Source organism: Canis lupus, chromosome 5 (genome assembly GCF_011100685.1).
Source record: "Canis lupus familiaris isolate Mischka breed German Shepherd chromosome 5, alternate assembly UU_Cfam_GSD_1.0, whole genome shotgun sequence".
In the NCBI taxonomy this organism is placed as follows: domain Eukaryota; kingdom Metazoa; phylum Chordata; class Mammalia; order Carnivora; family Canidae; genus Canis; species Canis lupus.
This window is the reverse complement of record NC_049226.1, coordinates 15,243,031-15,261,755: the sequence shown is the minus strand read 5'-3', so window position 1 is coordinate 15,261,755 and position 18,725 is coordinate 15,243,031. Positions and strand designations below refer to the sequence as shown.

General features: G+C 41.0%; 1 protein-coding gene across 7 annotated transcripts in view; it reads left to right on the top strand.

Annotated features, from left to right (window-relative positions):
• KMT2A (lysine methyltransferase 2A) overlaps positions 1-18,725 on the top strand; it is an 87,913-nt gene that overhangs the window by 63,817 nt on the left and 5,371 nt on the right. For all 7 annotated transcript variants that reach the window (XM_038535993.1, XM_038535992.1, XM_038535989.1 and 4 more), the window contains 8 exons: positions 589-669; positions 1,905-1,963; positions 3,051-3,221; positions 5,662-5,736; positions 17,011-17,185; positions 17,347-17,454; positions 17,866-17,949; positions 18,373-18,502. In XM_038535993.1, the coding sequence (XP_038391921.1) occupies positions 589-669; positions 1,905-1,963; positions 3,051-3,221; positions 5,662-5,736; positions 17,011-17,185; positions 17,347-17,454; positions 17,866-17,949; positions 18,373-18,502 (883 nt within the window). The remainder of the gene's footprint in view (positions 1-588; positions 670-1,904; positions 1,964-3,050; positions 3,222-5,661; positions 5,737-17,010; positions 17,186-17,346; positions 17,455-17,865; positions 17,950-18,372; positions 18,503-18,725) is intronic.

Below are 18,725 nucleotides of genomic sequence, written 5' to 3'. Positions count from 1 at the left end.
GGGGAGGGGCAGAGGGAGAGAGAATCCCAAGCAAGCTCCATGCCCAGTGTGGGGCCTGACACGAGGCTGGATCTCAACAACCCTGAGATCATGGCCTGAGTGGAAATCAAGAGTCGGATGCTCAACCAACTGAGGCACCCATTTGCTCTTGGGTTTGTTGCTTTGTGGGGGCGGGGGGAGTTATTATTGTTTTTTTTTTTTTTTTTTTTTTTTTTTGCTAAGGCTTAAGATACTGAAGGATGATGATTATTCCTGTGTGGAGGGCAAAACCACCTGTTGTAGATCCTCATGAAATCCTCTTTGAAAATGTTAGCATAGAGATGTAACATGCATAGAGCACATTGATATATGTGTGCACCCAGGAAGCCACCATTCAGATCAGTGTTCCAGAAGGCTCCTTGTGCCTTCTCTTACTCAGAATGAATGCCCTCAAGGTAACCATTGCTAACCTGTATCAGCACAGATTAGTTTTCCCAGCTCATAAATTTTATCAGATCCTGATAAGAGTCATTTCTTTAGACAGACCTCCGCATTCAGTACATATTTGCTGGTGGCTTTTCTTGAAAAGATACAATGATTCTGTTCCAGGACTCCAGGAGCAGAGGCTGAGCCGCAGGACACAGCTAAGGTGGAACAGTCATCACAAAAGGAGTGTGGGCAGCCCACAGGGTAAATACAAAGATCATTTCTCTAAAATTAAGCCCTCAGTTCTGTCCACCTCATGTAAAAAATATTTCTTCCTGATTTGTATTTTTTTAAGGTTTTATTTATTTATTCATGAGAGACACAGAGAGAGGCAGAGACACAGGTAGAGGGAGAAGCAGGCTCCCTCTAGGGAGCACAATGTGGGATTCGATCCCAAGACCCCGGGATCAGGACCTGAGCCAAAGGCAGACGCTTAACCCCTGAGCCACCCAGGCGTCCCATGATTTGTCTTATTTTTGTTACCAAAGTTTGTTTTGTTTTTTTTTTAATGGAAGTAATACAAACAGCCCTTTATTCATATGCATTTGGGTTGTTTCCAATATTTATTTAATTTTCAAAAGTGAAAATTGGTAGTGGTTTACCAGCTCATGCAGTTTGCCTTTCTTTTTGGTAAAATCTTGTTAATTTACTTAAGTAACTCCAGAACTGCTTCTTTTTTTTAAGATTTTATTTATTTATTTGTGAGGGAGGAGCAAACTCCCTATTGAGCAGAGAGACCAACATGCAGCTCAATCCTAGGAACCTGGGATTATGACCCGAGGGAAGGCAGGTACTTAACCAACTGAGCCACCCAGGCGCCGCTGCCCCACCCCCCCTTAAAGATTTTATTTATTAGAGAGAGAGGAACTCCAGAACTGCTACTAACAAGTGTCCTTTCATTTTCTTTTTTTTTTTTTTAACAAGTTTCTATTTATTTATTTTTTTTTTTAAATTTTTATTTATTTATGATAGTCACAGAGAGAGAGAGAGAGAGAGAGGCAGAGACACAGGCAGAGGGAGAAGCAGGCTCCATGCACCCGGAGCCCGATGTGGGATTCGATCCCGGGTCTCCAGGATCGCGCCCTGGGCCAAAGGCAGGCGCCAAACCGCTGCGCCACCCAGGGATCCCCTGTCCTTTCATTTTCTAATAATACTGAGGGTATGAGAAAATTTCAAGGATGTGATCTACAAACTCTGAAAGCCCAAACTTAATGTTAGTATTTAGGAAAGTATCTTATAAAAGAGAGTTTTACATTATGTACCATACAGTAGTGGGGTGGCATTTATCCAATAGGTTATACACAAGACATCCTGCGGTCCATATCTAGTAGTTGTTTTATGTAACCAGTACAGTGGCATGGCAGACTGTGAACAGTTTGTGTCTTTGAATTGAAGAGCAGCTGATGTTATGTCTCACATTGGATTTTATTCTCATTTAGGCAAATTCTTCCTGAGGTTCAGACCACACAAAATCCAGCAAATGAGCAAGAAAGTACAGGTATGTGGTTGGGTAACAGGTTAGAATTAAAATTTCAAAGCCAAAAATACCATAAAAATCTCCTACATTATCTACTAATTTTCTAAATTAAAAAAAATCTAAGCTCCATAGAGGTTAAGTGATTGGTCAGAGGTGTAGACTAACCCTCAGGGCATCTCTCCCCTGGTCTGGTCCCTTCCCTTCCCCCTCCACTCCATAGTCTGTAATCATTTGTCGATTATACTTCTGCTCTACTTGCTTTAACAGCACTGTGATCTTAATAGATAGTGATGACCTGACCTCATGCCTTAGTTGTTGATGAAGAGAACCATGTATCTGGTCACAACCTCAGATACACCTCCATAGCACTTCCCATCTGTGCTACTGAGTTTGATCAGTAAAGAACGAGCCACGTCAAAATTGGAGAGATCTGGATATAAGGCTTTGCCCACTTCCTTCAGGGGAACTTCGCAAAAGAAAGGCAGGTAGAGAAAAAATGCTCAGGTGTAACGTTTGGGATATAATCACATTCTGCTGATTGGCTGATTCCTCAAGAGGACGGAGGCACTTCTTTATGTAAGATGGCAGGGCAGGCTGGTGGCCGACTCTGCAGCCAGATGAGTTGAAATCTCAGCTTACCACTTCCTCATTACATGAACTTCGGCTGGTTACTTATCATCTCTCCGCCTCAGGTTTCTCATTTTTAAAGTGTACAGAATAATAACACTTCAGTGGGTCATTGTGAGGTTTATCTGGATTACTCTACAGGAAGTTCCAAGAAGAGTGCCTCATGCATTGTGCTTCATCTTAATCATTATTATTTTTTAGCTTTGACCTTATTGAGGGTAATTGCTTATTGAAAAGCTATCAAATTGTCCTACCAGAGACTACCACTTAGCATGACTTCAGTTTAAAAAAAAAAAATTCCAGTTTTAGTCACGTTCTGGCTATGACCCAGGGCAAGTTGCTCCAACATCTTTGAGCCTCAGTTTCATTATCTATAAATGAGAGTGATTGATCCTGCCAACTGTGGACTGTTGGTAGGCTTGGAGATCATGTATCAGTGTTTACTAATGCAACCAGTATGGCCCTGTTTTCTCCCTCGTAGAACCTAAAACAGTGGAAGAGGAAGAAAATAACTTCAGTTCTCCGTTGATGCTTTGGCTCCAGCAAGAACAGAAGAGGAAGGAAAGCATTGCTGAGAAAAAGCCCAAGAAAGGACTTGTTTTTGAAATTTCAAGTGATGATGGCTTTCAGATCTGTGCAGAAAGTATCGAAGGTGAGTGGATTTGAGGAGGTTGGTGGGTGTGCGGCTGGCTCAGTCAGTAGAGCTTCTTCTGACTAGATCTCAGGGTCATGAGCTTGACCCCACATTTGATACAGAGTTTACTTAAAAAAATAGGAGGTTGTCTCATCAGTACAGGCTCTATCTCAGCCAGATCCACACTTACATATATTAGTACCATTGATGTGGGCGGTTGTGTGCTAGATGTTATGGAAGATACTTGATGGCATCATACGCCTAACTTGTCCTTAAGAAGTTAGTGTTATTAGAGAAATAGTGCTTAACTTTGAGAGCACTTAGACCTCTTCTCTCTCCAGCCTTGCTTTCTACCTCTACATTGTGTGCCTCAAATGCCATTCTCTCTCACCCTTTTGCCTTCACCCGTTTCTTCCCTCTGCCCAGAATCTTCTCTTTACCTTCATTTATCTGGTGAACTCTACCTTTATTCAAGGTTTGGCTTGGAAAGTCTTCCCTGACCTTCTGAGGAAGATAAGCACTCCCATTCCCTCCCTTCTGCTCCTTTTCAGATCTTTTTTTTTTTTTTTTTTTTTTTTTTTATTTATGATAGTCACAGAGAGAGAGAGAGGCGCAGAGACACAGGCAGAGGGAGAAGCAGGATCCATGCACTGGGAGCCTGATGTGGGATTCGATCCCGGGTCTACCAGGATCGCGCCCTGGGCCAAAGGCAGGCGCCAAACCGCTGCGCCACCCAGGGATCCCTCCTTTTCAGATCTTAAATGCTTTTCTTGTAGCTTAAAATTTGTTTTTATAAATGTCTGTTTACTTTTACATCTTACCCAACAGGGAACTTCCTAGGAAGGCGGGCATTTTATTCTCTTGTTCCACTTTGAATCCCAAGCACATAGGTGTTAGCTAGCTGTTGTAGGACTAGTGAATGTTTCCTAGGCTGTGAGTATTAGAGGAATTTGAAGGAAAGACCCTTGGGGGTCAGTTAGGGTTATCCAACCCAGGAAGAATGATAGAATAGAAGATCCTGTTAAAGGAGGTAATAGAATTTAGATTAGGAAAAGAGGAATGAGAAAGGCTTTTCTTTTTTTCTTTTTTTAATTTTTATTTATGTATGATAGTCACACAGAGAGAGAGAGAGAGGCAGAGACACAGGCAGAGGGAGAAGCAGGCTCCATGCACCGGGAGCCCGATGTGGGATTCGATTCCGGGTCTCCAGGATCGCGCCCTGGGCCAAAGACAGGCGCTAAACCGCTGCGCCACCCAGGGATCCCTTTTCTTTTTTTTTTAAGATTGATTTATTTATTTTATGATAGACATAGTGAGAGAGAGAGAGAGGCAGAGACACAGGAGGAGGGAGAAGCGGGCTCCCGGCGACGCAGGACTCGATCCCGGGACTCCAGGATCGCGCCCTAGACCAAAGGCAGGCGCCAAACTGCTGAGCCACCCAGGGATCCCCGAGAGAGGTTTTTTAAAAAGGGACATAAGCAGAGTTAGACAGGATTGCACGTGGTGGGTTCAAGAGTGTCCTCAGGTGGGAGAGGACATCGAAATCCCAGTCAGATAGTGAGAGAGAAACTTGCGGAGGTGGATTGAGCACTGGTTTCTGAGGGCCTTTGGTACCAAACCGTGAAGCCTTTGAGAATCTGAGGAAGTGGAATAAAAGCAGATTTTCAAGAAGCTTAACATGGTAGCTCTCTTTAAGGTGGACTGAACAGTAGACATGAGGTGGCAAAAGGTCACTAATGAGAGCATAGCTGCAGAGAGGTGTCAGGTAATAAAGCCTGTTCCCAGCAGGAAAAGAGAGGAAAGAACAGACACTCTTCATGACTGCTTGGATATGAAGAATAGAGAGAGAAGAGTCCCAAGGTGACTCTGAAGATTCAGGCCTGGGTCACTAAAAAAAAAAAGAAAGACATGGAAGGAGAACAAAAAGACTACATTGAGTGATTGAGTGTATGAGTTGCACATATAACACACTGAGTGTGAAGTGCCACGTGGTAGTGAGTCCAACACACAGTAAGAGATCATAGAACCTTAAGTTGGAGCTGGAGGGGTTATAAAGATTTTCTAGTCACACCCCCTTAGGTTTAAGGATCAGAGGTTAATATCTCCCCACAGTCCAGGTTAAATCATTGATGCTAGTATTATTTTGTTAGGGACATAGGGAATATCAGTGATACCCAAAATTCAGGTTTGAGACCCAGACTACCATCAAGGGATGTGAATGCTTTGGGGATTCAGGGGACATTTTCAGAAGGTATGAGCCTCCAATCTAATAGAAGGAGGCACTGTTGGGTCACATACCTTCTCAGCCACTTTCTTAAGCACGGAACTCCTTGAAAAAAGAAAAAAACGAAAAAGCCATTTTAGTAGGGTGTTTTCACCTTGTAGGGATTCTAAGCTCAATGCTTTTGATTGCCACTGGTGTTAGAGGTATTTGATTGAATATTTTGTTTCCTCACAGATGCCTGGAAGTCACTGACGGATAAAGTCCAGGAAGCTCGATCAAATGCCCGCCTAAAGCAGCTCTCATTTGCAGGTAATAGCCACAGTGGTCATGTTAGTCCTGTCTCAAGAGTATTCTGGTAACTTGTTGGTCTAAAGCTATAGAGTTAATTCTACAAAAGTATCAACCTTTTTTTATTTTTTATTTTTTAAAAGATTTTATTTATATATTCATGAGAGAGGCAGAGACACAGGCAGAGGGAGAAGCAGGCTCCATGCCGGGAGCCCGATGTGGGACTCGATCCCGGGACTCCAGGATCATGCCCTAGGCCGAAGGCAGGCACTAAACCACTGAGCCACCCAGGGATCCCCTCAACCTTTTTTTAAAAATAATTTGGGGATCCCTGGGTGGCTCAGCGGTTTGGCACCTGCCTTTGGCCCAGGGCGCGATCCTGGAGTCCCGGGATCGAGTCCTGCATCAGGCTCCTGGCATGGAGCCTGCTTCTCCCTCTGCCTGTGTCTCTGCCTTTCTCTCGCTCTCTCTCTCTCTCTCTCTATGTCTATCATGAATAAATAAATAAATCTTAAAAACAAATAACAAATGTTGGAAATGTTTAAAAAAAATAAAATAAAAATAATTTTTCACAGCTTTAGCATAATGCTTTCAAGCTTTCTATTTGCTGCAATATTGCATTGGGACTTTATTCTTTTCTTTTTTTTCTGAACAGATGAGTTTTTTTATTGAGGTAAAATACTTATAAAATTTACCATCCTAACCATTTTAAAGTGTACAGTTCAGTGTTGTTAAATGAATTCACACTGTTGAGCAACCATCCATCCATCCCATAACTCTTTTTTTTTCTTGTAAAACTGAAATTCCCCTTATTCCCCATTCTCTCCAGCCCCTGGCAACCACCATTATTCTTTCTGTCTTTATGATTTTGATTACTTTCAGTGTCTCATGTGAGTGGAATTACACAGTAAGTGGAATTCAATAAGCAAACTGGCTTATCTCACTTAGCATAATATCTTCAAGGTTCATCCGTGTTATAGCATATTGCAAAATTGCCTTCCTTTTTAAGGCTGAATAATATTCCATTGTATTTATATGCCAGTTTGCTGGTTGATTGATCCATCAGTGGATACTTGGGTTGCTTCCACATTTTAGCTATTATGAATAATTGTAGTGTGTCGATGTGAGTGTAGATACATCTTCAAGACCCTGCTTTCTGTTTTGGGGGGTATATACTCAGAAGTGGAATTGCTAGATCATGCAGTAATTCCTTTTTTTAAAAAAAAATAGTAATTCCAGGGGATCCCTGGGTAGCTCAGTGGTTTAGCGCCTGCCTTCGGCCCAGGGCATTATCCTAGGGTCCTGGGATCAAGTCCCACATCGGGCTCCCTGAATGGAGCCTGCTTCTCCCTCTGCCTGTGTCTCTGCCTCTCTCTCTCTCATGAATAAATAAATAAAATCTTTAAAAATAATAATAAAAAAATAAAAAAATAGTAATTCCAGGGACGCTTGAGTGGCTCAGCAGTTGAGTGTCTGCCTTCCGGCTCAGGGCGTGATCCTGGAGTACCAGGATCAAGTCCCACATCGGGCTCCCTGCATAGAGCCTGCTTCTCCCTCTGCCTGTGTCTCTGCCTCTCTCTCTCTCTCTGTCTGTAATGAATAAGTAAATAAAATCTAAAAAAAAAAAAAAATAGTAATTCCATTTGTAATTAGGAACAGCCACACTATTTTCCGCACTGGCTGCACCATTCTAGTTTCTCCATGTCTCTGCTTTTTTTTTTGATAGAAGCCATCCAAATGGATGTGCGATGGTATCTTATTATAGTTTTAATTTATGTTTCCCTAACAATTAATGATGTTGAACATCTTTCTATGTGTTTACTGGTCATTCATAGATCATTTTTGGAAAAATCTCTATGCAAGGCTTTTGCCTTGGCTTTGTTGTTGTTGTTATGGTTGAGTTATATATATATGTTCTGGATATTAATCAGAGAGATGACTTGAAAGTATTTTTCCCCATTCTGTGGGCTGCCTTTTTTTCTTTTTTTTTTTTTTAGATTGGTGAGGGTGATATCTGGGGGGCAAGAAAGTATAACTTCTACGTGGCCTCTCCCAGTAATCACTGATTACTGCAAATATGTGTAAAATCCTGCTCCTGGAATCAGCCAGTGTTCTCAACTCTGTTCTCAGCCTCAAACTGAGTAGCCAGCTCTTTGTTTTTGCCAGCAGGACAGAAATTCCTTTGATTTATCCATGTCCTTTACTGCCACATGGAATGGTGGTAAGAAACCATGAGCTCTGGAGGCAAAAAAACTGAGTACAAGCTACATTTCTGCTCTTTTGCTACCAGTATTAAATTGAGTGCAAGCTAATTTATTTCTCTGAGTCTTGATCTCCTTATCTAAAAAGGAATATTAATGTGACCCTCAAAATTTGTGGTGAGGATTAATCAATGAACCTGTTGTGTCACTTATACTCATTTAAAAAAATTGTTTTAAGTGAACCTAATAGGGCAGCCCCAGTGGCTCAGCAGTTTAGCGCCACCTTCAGCCCAGGGCATGATCCTGGGGACCCGGGATCGAGTCCCGCCTCGGGCTCCCTGCTTGGAGCCTGCTTCTCCCTCTGCCTATGTCTCCACCTCTCTCTCTCTCCTCTCTGTGTTTCTCATAAATAAATAAATAAAATCTAAATAAATAAATAAATAAACCTAACATTATTGGCTATTTATTTTATAAGTGTGTAGATAAATAAAGTTATTTGTATGTATATTTATACAAATGTTATTTATATATCCTAATAGACATAACATAACATAAATTAAGACATTTATCCTAATTGAAAGGATCTGAGACAGAATTCAGAGAAATCAAATACTAGCTTTGGCCGGGGGGGAGTGGGGAGTGATAGTGTCTTTTGACGCACAAAATTTTTTAATTGCCATGAAGTCTAGTCTATTTTTTCTGTTGTTACTTGTGCCTTTGGTGTCATATTCAAGAAATCATTGCCAAGTCTAGCATCATGAGGGTTTTGTTGCATGTTTTCTTCTAAGAGTTCTATGGCTTTAGGTCTTTTACACTTAGCTTCTTGATCCATTTTGAGTTAATTTTCCTATATGGTATGAGGTAAAAGTCAACTTCATTCTTCTGCATGTGGATATATCTGGTTTTCCTAACACTGTTGAAAAAAATCTTTTCCCCATTAAATGGTATTGGCACCATTGTCAAAAATCATGTGACCAGGGGCACCAGGCTGGCTCAGTCTGCAGAGCATGTGACTCTTGATCTTGGGATTATAAGTTCGAGCCCCATATTGGGTATGGAGATTATTTAAAAATACACTTTAAAAAAATCATGGGATCAAATATGGAAGGGTTCATTTCTATTCCACTGTCTTCATGCCAGTACCACACTGTTTTGATGAATACTGTAGATCTGTGGTAAGCTTTGGAATCAGGCAGTTTGAGTCCTCCATTTTTGTTCTTTCCCAGGATTTTTTTTTTTTTTTTTTAAGATTTTATTTATTTATTCATGAGAAACAGAGAGAGGCAGAGACACAGGCAGAGGGAGAAGCAGGCTCCATGCAGGGAGCCCGATACAGGACTCAATCCCAGGTCTCCAGGATCACACCCTGGGCCGAAGGCAGCGCTAAACCGCTGACCCACCAAGGCTGCCCAGTTCTTTCTCAGGATTGTTTTGACTATTCAAGATCCCATCAGATTCTCTGTGAATTTTTTTTTAAAGATTTATTTATTTATTTGAGAGAGAGAGCACGTGAGTGGGAGAAGGGCAAAGGGAGAAAATCTTCAAGCAGACTCCATGCTGAACGCAGAGCCTGATATGGGGCTCAGTCTCAGGACCCATGAGATCATGACCTGAGCTGAAACCAAGAGTTGGATGCTTAACCGACTGAGCCACCCAGGAGCCCCATGTGAATTTAAGATGAGCTTTTCTATTTCTGCAAAAAATGTCATTTGAGATAGTGATAGAAATTGCACTGAATCTATGGATACTTTAGTACTATTGACATTTTAAGAATATTGAATCTTCTAATCCATGAACACAAGATACGTTTCCATTTATTTATGTTTTTAATTTCTTTCAGCAGTGTTTTGTAGTTTTCATTGTATAAGTCTTTCACCTAATTGATTAAGTTAATTTTTTTTTCTTTTTGGTACTATTTTAAGTAGAGTTGCTTTTGTAATTTCCTTTTTAGATTTTTCAGTTTGTATATAGAAATTCTATGCTATTTATTTATTCTAGAGTTTTCTACATAAGATAGTATCATCTACAAACATAACATTACTTCTTCCTTTCGAGTTTGGGTGGCTTTTATTTCTTTTTCTTACTTAATTGTCTTGGCTGGAACTTCTAGTGCTGTGTTGAATAGAAGTGGTGAAAGTGGTCATCCTTGCTTCATTCATGAACTTAGAGTGAAAGCTTTCAATCTTTCACTATTGACTATGATATTCTCTGTGGGTTTTTCACATATGGCTTTTTTAGTACTTCATTCCTTTATATGGCCAAAGAATATTCCATTGTATGGATGCTACATTTTGTTTATCCATTCATCAGCTGATGACATTTGAGGTTTTTCCACCTCCTAACCATGATGAACAATGTTGCTATCAATATTCCTGTACAAGTTTTTGTGTTTTTATTTCTCTTGGGTCTATACCTAGGAGTGGAATTGCTGTGCCATATGGTAACTCTATGTTTAAATTTTGAGGAGCTGCCAAATTGTTTTTCCAGAATAGCTGCACTATTTGATATCAACAGTGTTTGATGCAGTACCTACATCCTTGTCAACACTTGTTTTGGCTGTATTTTTGTTATAGATATCCTAGTGAGTATGAAATGCTATCTCATTATGCTTTTGTTATATCTTCCTTTTGTTTTTATTTTTTTAAATCCTACTTTTTTTTTTTTAAGGTTTTAGTTATTTATTTTAGAGAGAGAGCATGTGCACCATGGAAGGGGCAGAGAGAGAAAGAATCTCAAGCACATTTTCTGCTGAGTGTAGAGTGAGGCAGGGCTCCCATCTCACCACTCTGAGATCATGACCTGAGCAAAAAACAAAGAGTTGGACACTCAACCAACTGAGCCACCCAGGCACCCCTGTTACTTATTTATTCTTTTCAAAGTAGAAATAGAAAAGAAAAAAAAAAAAAAAAAACTAATACAGTTTCTCATTGTCACTAGATTTCAAATTAAATTTAGGCAGTGAAAAAACATGTCATTAATACAGTTATTTCGAGCAAACGTTAAAGATGTAATTACTTTAAGGTAGAAACCTCCCACTGACTGTTTTTTCCATATCTGTTTATCTCTCTAATCTTTGATGGGTCCTGGGAAGGGAAACAATGAGTAATTAGAGGAATTTAAGTTTATATGGTTTTTGTTTTGATTTGTTTTGGTTTAGATTTATTTATTTATTCATTCATTCATTCATTCATTCATGAGAGACACACAGAAAGAGGCAGAGACACCAGCAGAGGGAGAAGCAGGCTCCCCGAAGGGAGCTTGATGCAGGACTTGATTCTGGATCCTGGGATCACATCCCGAGCTGAGGCAGACGCTCAACCACTGAGCCACCCAGGCGTCCCAGTTTATATGGTTTTGTTCTCGTTCTAAGAAATAAGAGAGAGGCAGCCTGGGTGGCTCAGCCATTTAGCGCCGCCTTCAGCCCAGGGTGTGATCCTGGAGACCCAGGATCAAGTCTCACGTCAGGCTCCCTGCATGGAGCCTGCTTCTCCCTCTGCCTGTATCTCTGCCTCTCTCTCTCTCTCTCTCTTTCTGTCTCTCATGAATAAATAAATAAAATGTCTAAAAAAAAAAAAGTAGGAGAGAGAAAATATTTGATGTATTAGAAAACATTTTAAGTGTATTTTAAATTTTCTCAGATGTTTGTTTTTAGTCTGCCTTTCTTTCTTTCTCTGTCTTTCATTCTTTTTTTCCTTGAGTAAGCTCTACATCCAACATGGGGCTCAAACTCACAACCCTGAGATCAGGAGTCACATGCTCTTCTGACTGAGCCAGCCAGGCACCCCAATTTGTTTTTAATTAACAAAAAAGAGAGCAAAGGACACAATAGGCATTTTATCCCCCACAAAATACAAATGGCCAATAACATGAAGATATTCAATCTTACTCATAATTTTATTTATTAGAGAGGAAGGGAAGTTATGGAGGGAGAGAGAGAATCTTAAGCAGGCTCCACACCGAGCATGGAGCCCAATGTGGGGCTTGATCTCACAACCCTGAGATGATGACTTGAGCTGAAATCAAGAGTCGGATACTGAACCATCTGAACCACCCAGGCACCCCACTCATAATTTTTAAAATGCATATTAAAACATGATTAACTGTTTTATTTATTTTTTGATTAACTGCTTTATTAACAGATTTATTAACAAAGCCTTTAGTAATAAAGTTTCAGAATTTGGAAATAATCTAGGTACAAATGGAGGAAACAGGCTCTCTTACATTAATGGCAGGTACATAAATTACTAATACAACTATTTGGAGGAGCAGTTAAGCAATAGCTATGAAAATTTTCAAGTCACATGCCCTTCTATTCCAGCAGTTCCACTTCTAGGAAGTTATCCTATAGGTAGCTTCAAATCAGGTCATAAAAAATGTATGAGGGTGTTCATTCCTACATGTGTTAGCAAAAAACTAGAAGTAAGGCAAATACTCTTCAACAGGGAAATTTAGAAAGAGGTCCAAAGTAATTGAAAAGGACAGGTTGTAACAGTATGTATCTGGTATGATCACGATAATCTCTTTAGATATTTCTGTATTATACGTACACACACATAGAATAGTGGCCTCAGAGGAGTAAGACCTAGGGAATTCGAATGGGCAACGTTTACTTTCTATACTGTGTCACTTTATAAGGCTTTTTAAAAGATTGATGATTGATTGATTGATTGATTGATTGATTTATTTATTTATTCATTCATTCATGAGAGACAGAGAGAGGCAGAGACACAGGCAGGCTCCATGCAGGGAGCCTGATGTGGGACTCGATCCCGGGACTCCAGGACCATGCCCTGAGCTGATGGTTGCTCAGCTAAACCGCTGAGCAACCCAGGGATCCCCTATAAATTTTTTAAAGGGTTAATTTGAATGTATTTATACTTTTTTGAAAAGCAGATGGCAAATAAATTTTTTAAAAGATTTTATTTATTTATTCATGAGAGACACAGAAAGAGACAGAGACAGAAGGAGAAGAAGGCTCCATGCGGGGAGCCCAATGCAGAACTCGATCCTGGGACCGCAGGAACACGCCCTGAGCTGAAGGCAGACGCTCAACCGCTGAACCACTGAGGCATTCTGTAAATAAACTTTTAAAAAGAGTTAGGATTCTCTGAGCATTCAGTAATGTATAGAATTGTTGAATAACTATACAATACACCTGAAAGTAATAGAACACTGTATGTTGACAGAAAGAAAGGGGGGGGAGTATTAAGATTCTCTGACCCTCATTCTGCCCTTGCCCTGGGCTTGTGCAGCCATCGCTTTGCTCCCATATACACTTCTATGAGTCATCCACTCCTCCTAACATCCCCCATATCTCAGGTCAAAAAGTCCAATAAATCTTGACTTCCTTCCTTTCCCTCGTCATTCACATCCAGTTGGTCACTGGTGTTGATTCTCCCTCAAAAGTCTGAGTCATAGTCCCTTCTTCTCTCCCTTTCCTTCCTCAGGAATAGCCTTTGTCATTGTCTTCCAGTAATACCAAAAAACCTTATAACTGGTCCCTGAGTCCCCCACCTCCTCCTGTAGCAAATCCTCAGGGTCACCAGAAGTACCTCAAAAACTTTTTAGTGTTACCTGCTAATTATAGAATAAAATCTTCAACCTTTCAATGTTTGTTATTAGAAAATACTACTGGGGACGCTTGGATGGCTCAGCGGTTGAACATCTGCCTTTGGCTCAAGGCATGATCCCTCCCACAGTCCCAGGATCAGGTCCCACATCGGGCTCCCTGCATGGAGCCTGCTTCTCCCTCTGCCTGTGTCTCTGCCCCTCTCTCTCTTTCTCTCTCTGTCTCATGAATAAATCTTTAAAAGAAAAAAAATACTACTGAAACCCGTTCATGTGCCTGGCACCACGTTGGCCACTTAGGAAAGAACTGCCGAGTAGAAGCAGCCTCAGGCCCGTTCTCCAAGGTCCAGTCCCTTGGCCCCATCACAGTAAGGTCCCTGCCTCACAGCTTTATAGTCTGGTGGCACAAATAAGTATTCTTAAGAATGAAACTGAGTGACACAAATGTGCGTCATTGGCAGCAAGGAACCTCTTCTGGATAGAGTGGTCAGGAAGGAAGTCTGTTGAAGAGGTGGCAGTAAAGCTGACACCTGAGTGATTAGGAGAAGGAGCTAGACATTCAACAATTAGAGTCAAAGTCCTCAATGCAGAAGAAATAGCAGATGAAAAAGGCCTAGTGTGGGAATATCTTTGGTGGGTTTATCGTCTGTCTCTTGCATGAAATAAAAGCTCCATCTATACAGGCACCTTGCCTATCTCGTTTGCCTCTGTATTCCCAGGCTCTGTCTGACACAGAGAGATGGAAAGAAGGTGTGGGATATAGTAGGTGCTCAGTAAATATTTGTGGAATGAGTAAGTGAATCCTCCACAACAGAAGAGATTGCTTCCTCTTGAGAGCTCCCACAGTACTTTATTCTATATGTTTATTTGGATACTTTCCACAGTGTGTGGTTTGTGTACCTATCTGCCCCCCTCTGCCAGGAGCTCCTTGCGATCACGTATAATTCATGTATATTTTCCCATTATTGACACAGCACCTAATCCCACTATAAGCCCTCCAGGACAGATAGAGTTGAACACTCAGCCTAAACATAAAAATGAACTTTTTGTGGAAGTGACTAATGTTTTTTTCATCGTCTTTTTCCACTTAGGAATCCACAACAGTCTAAAAGTCCTAGGAAAAAAATCTTGGGGATAATCAGTGTTGTATAGGAAAGAAAAAAATGTTTGCCATTGTCTGATTTGGCTTTTAAACTCTTCTGTGGGGGACTTGGGTTATATACTTAGGGTGAATTCTAATGGGAACAATGGTTGTATTCGAAGAATGTTATGGATCTGAAAACTAAACTTTCTGCTTCCCGTTGAAATCAAATGATCTCCCTTAGAAATTCTCTAAGAGGGGATCCCTAGGTGGCTCAGCGGTTTGGTGCCTGCCTTTGGCCCAAGGCGTGATCCTGGAGACCCGGGATCCAGTCCCACGTTGGGCTCCCTGCATGGAGCCTGCTTCTCCCTCTGCCTGTGTCTCATGAATGAACAAATAAAATCTTTAAAAATAAAAATTCTCGGGGCAGCCCCGGTGGCGCAACGGTTTAGCGCCGACTGCAGCCCAGGGTGTGATCCTGGGGACCCGGGATCGAGTCCCACATCGGGCTTCCTGCATGGAGCCTGCTTCTCCCTCTGCCTGTGTCTCTGCCTCTCTCTCTCGCTCTCTCTGAATGAATAAATAAATAAATCTTTAAAAAAATTTAAAAAATAAAAATTCTCTAAGAGAAATAAAAATCAGGCATCTAATAGTAACTTTCCACTCTTCTAAAAAAAATTATCCAAGATCTAGAAGAATTTTAAAATGTGAAAAAATGTGAAAAAAACAAACAACTACGCTAAATTAAAAGGTGGGCAGAGTCCCACCTCCCAAAAGGAACAGTTATTAACATGTAAATATAGACATCCTCCTGGGTATGACACATGGTCCCCAGATGACACCGAGGTTGCATCTCTAACTATGCCTCGTAGCAAAGTGTATGTCTATTGGAGTGATCCAAGCACAGTTATGCTTATGGCTTACGTATCTTGTCACAACAGACACTGTTTTGCTATCTGTTAATACCGATAACAATATTTGTAAGTGAAATACTGTTGACTTGATAAAATGTAAAGAAGATTAGCTATTTCCTTTTTTTTTTTTTTAAGATTTTTAAGTAACTCCACACCCAACATGGGGTTCAGACTTACAACCCTGAGATCAAGAATCACATGCTATGGGGCACCTGGGTAGCTCAGTCAGTTAAGCATCTGCTTTTCCCTCTCCTTTGCCCCTCCCCCTTGCTTATATATGCACACTGTCTCTCATATAAATAAAATATTTTTTAAAAAATATTTACTTATTCTTGAGAGACTCCCAGAGAGACGCAGAAGGAGGAGGCTCCCTGCAGGGAGCCCAGTATGGGACTTGATCCCAGGACCCTGGGATCACACCCTGAGCCAAAGGCAGAAGCTCAACCACTCTGCCACCCAGGCATCCCTAAATAAAATCTTTTTTAAAAATTAAAAGAAATAAAAAATGCAGGGCACTTGCCCATGAGGGGCACATGGGTGGCTCAGTTGATTAAGCGTATGCTTTCAGCTCCGGACATGATCCCAGCATCCTGGGATAGAGCCCTTCATTGGGCTCCCTGCTTAGCAGGGAGTCTGCTTCTCCCTCTGTGCGCTCTCTTGTTCTCTCTCAAATAAATAAATAAAATCTTAAAAGAATCACATGCTGTACCAACTGAGCCAACCAGCACCTGGAACATTGCTACTTCTAGTGTCAAAGTGGTGTGGCAGTTGTTGGAATGCCCCCATCCCTTCAATGAAAGAAGCCAGTCATTTCAGAAAGCATTTCACCAGAAGCTTACATACATTTATCTATGCCAGCAGCTTACATACATTTAAGTTTTAGTGAGATACTTATGTATGAAGTTACAAAGCCCAGGTACCCCATTAATCTATAAACAAAAATGGGATCATGGTCAGTGTTCCACAGCCTAAGGTTCAAACCTTGTTGCATTAGCTGTGTGACCTTGGGTGTGGTTTTTATTTATCTTTAAGATTTTATTTATTTATTCATGAGAGACACAGAGAGAGAGGCAGAGGTAGAAGCAGGTTCCCTGCTGGGAGCCCGATGTGGGACTTGATCCCAGGACCTTAGGATCACAACCTGAGCTGGAGGCAGACGCTCAACCACTGAACCACCCAGGTGCCCCAAGATGTGGTAATGAAAGCTGGTATTTCTTGCCTCCTTTGAACATTATGACCATAAAATGAAATCATATATAGCCCTATCTGGTATATACAGGACATAGAAAATAGTTTGATGGAGTGTGTTTTTCAATCTGTTGTGAACATTTTCCTTATTGATAGACTTGTGTCTGCGTCATCTCCACGACTAGCTAATGCTGATTCTTGGCTAGTCTTTAATGCAATTCACCCTTGAGCAGCCTCTGGCAGAGCTCTTCTCCAGCTCAGACGTTTCTTTAGTACCAGGCAGCTTCCTGTTGGCTGCACCCTCAGCTGCACCCTCGCTACCCTGGTGCCTTATATCCAACAGGTGTTAACGGTTTGAGGATGCTGGGGATTCTTCACGATGCAGTTGTGTTCCTGATTGAGCAGCTCTCTGGTGCCAAGCACTGTAGGAATTACAAATTCCGTTTCCACAAACCAGAGGAGGCCAACGAACCCCCCCTGAACCCACATGGCTCAGCCAGGGCTGAAGTTCACCTGAGGCAAGTTCCATTCTCTTTCTTAAGCAGCTTTGGGTTTTTTATTATCTAATGATAGGATCATTTCCCCACGTAACCTTTGAGGTTTCCATTGTCAAAGAGATCCTTTATTGCTTCTGTTAAAAGGATTTTTATTAAAGTATATTTTAATCTTTTGGCTCCAGGAAGTCAGCATTTGACATGTTTAACTTCCTGGCTTCCAAACATCGGCAGCCTCCTGAATACAACCCCAATGATGAGGAAGAGGAGGAGGTACAGCTGAAGTCAGCTCGGTAAGTCTTGGGTGGAGCTGGTCATTAGGAACACTCGTTGCTTCCCTCTCTTCTGGCTGTTCGGGGCACTGTGTAGATTTGCTTGGATCAGAATTTACCAGATAACATTTAAGAAGACTTGATGTGTAGTGTGTTAAAGTAGCAGTAGCTGGCTGGCAGAGGAGAGGAGACATTCAGATAACTATAAGATGTACATTTTATTTTCTTTAACCAAATTATACTCTTGCACCATAGTTACCATGGTTGGAAAGTACTGTGTATATTATAGGCCTCATTTTATTAGACACTTGTTATGCTTGGCACTGAACAAAGAGAATAATAGAGTTATATTCTCTAGAAACTTTCGATCCAAAACTCAAAATTGATTATTTCCTGAAGAGAATTCATTAATAATATGCCTTGTCTCTTTAGGCGGGCAACTAGTATGGATCTGCCAATGCCCATGCGTTTCCGGCACTTAAAAAAGACTTCTAAGGAGGCAGTTGGTGTCTACAGGTATGGCTAAAATTGTAGAAAGAATTATAGAAAACTAATCGCTTTCCAAAATCAAAGTGGGCTAAATGCTGGAGTGACATTCAGTAAGTGAGGTTTTTCTAGCTATGATTAATGGGACCTGATGTCCTGGGATCCTGCCTCTCCTTGCATTGAACAAGGGCTTTAACATAGTAAATGTTAGAATATTGCTACTTCTAGTGGGCTACAGAGTGGAGAAATCTTTCATTTTTGGCCATTTTGTTAGAACAAGTAACGTACTCAAATCGAGTGGGTCCAGGTTCTTTTTTTCTTTTCAAGGGTCTGTCCTTACTGGGAAACTGACAGTCCAGGAGGTTTTATTTATTTATTCATTATTTATTTAACACACAGTTAACCTGATTTGCGAAATCGGTGGCCAATCTCTTTTCCATCTCTATGTCTTAGGTCTCCCATCCATGGCCGGGGTCTTTTTTGTAAAAGAAACATTGATGCAGGTGAGATGGTGATTGAATATGCTGGCAATGTCATCCGCTCCATCCAGACTGACAAGCGAGAGAAGTATTATGACAGCAAGGTGAGTGTCTCACTTTTCACTGTCCCAGTTCTGGTGTTGGAAGTAGAAAGGGGCCATCAACCTAAAATATGATCCCTATATCCCAAAAGAAATAGTATACTTTATTAATTCAAACATACTTTTTTTCCTTTCCTTTTTTTTTTTTTTTTTTTTAACATTTTGACATCTTTAAATTTTGTGCTGGGCCCAGGAGAAGCTCAGAATCCACCCTCAGGACTAGTAC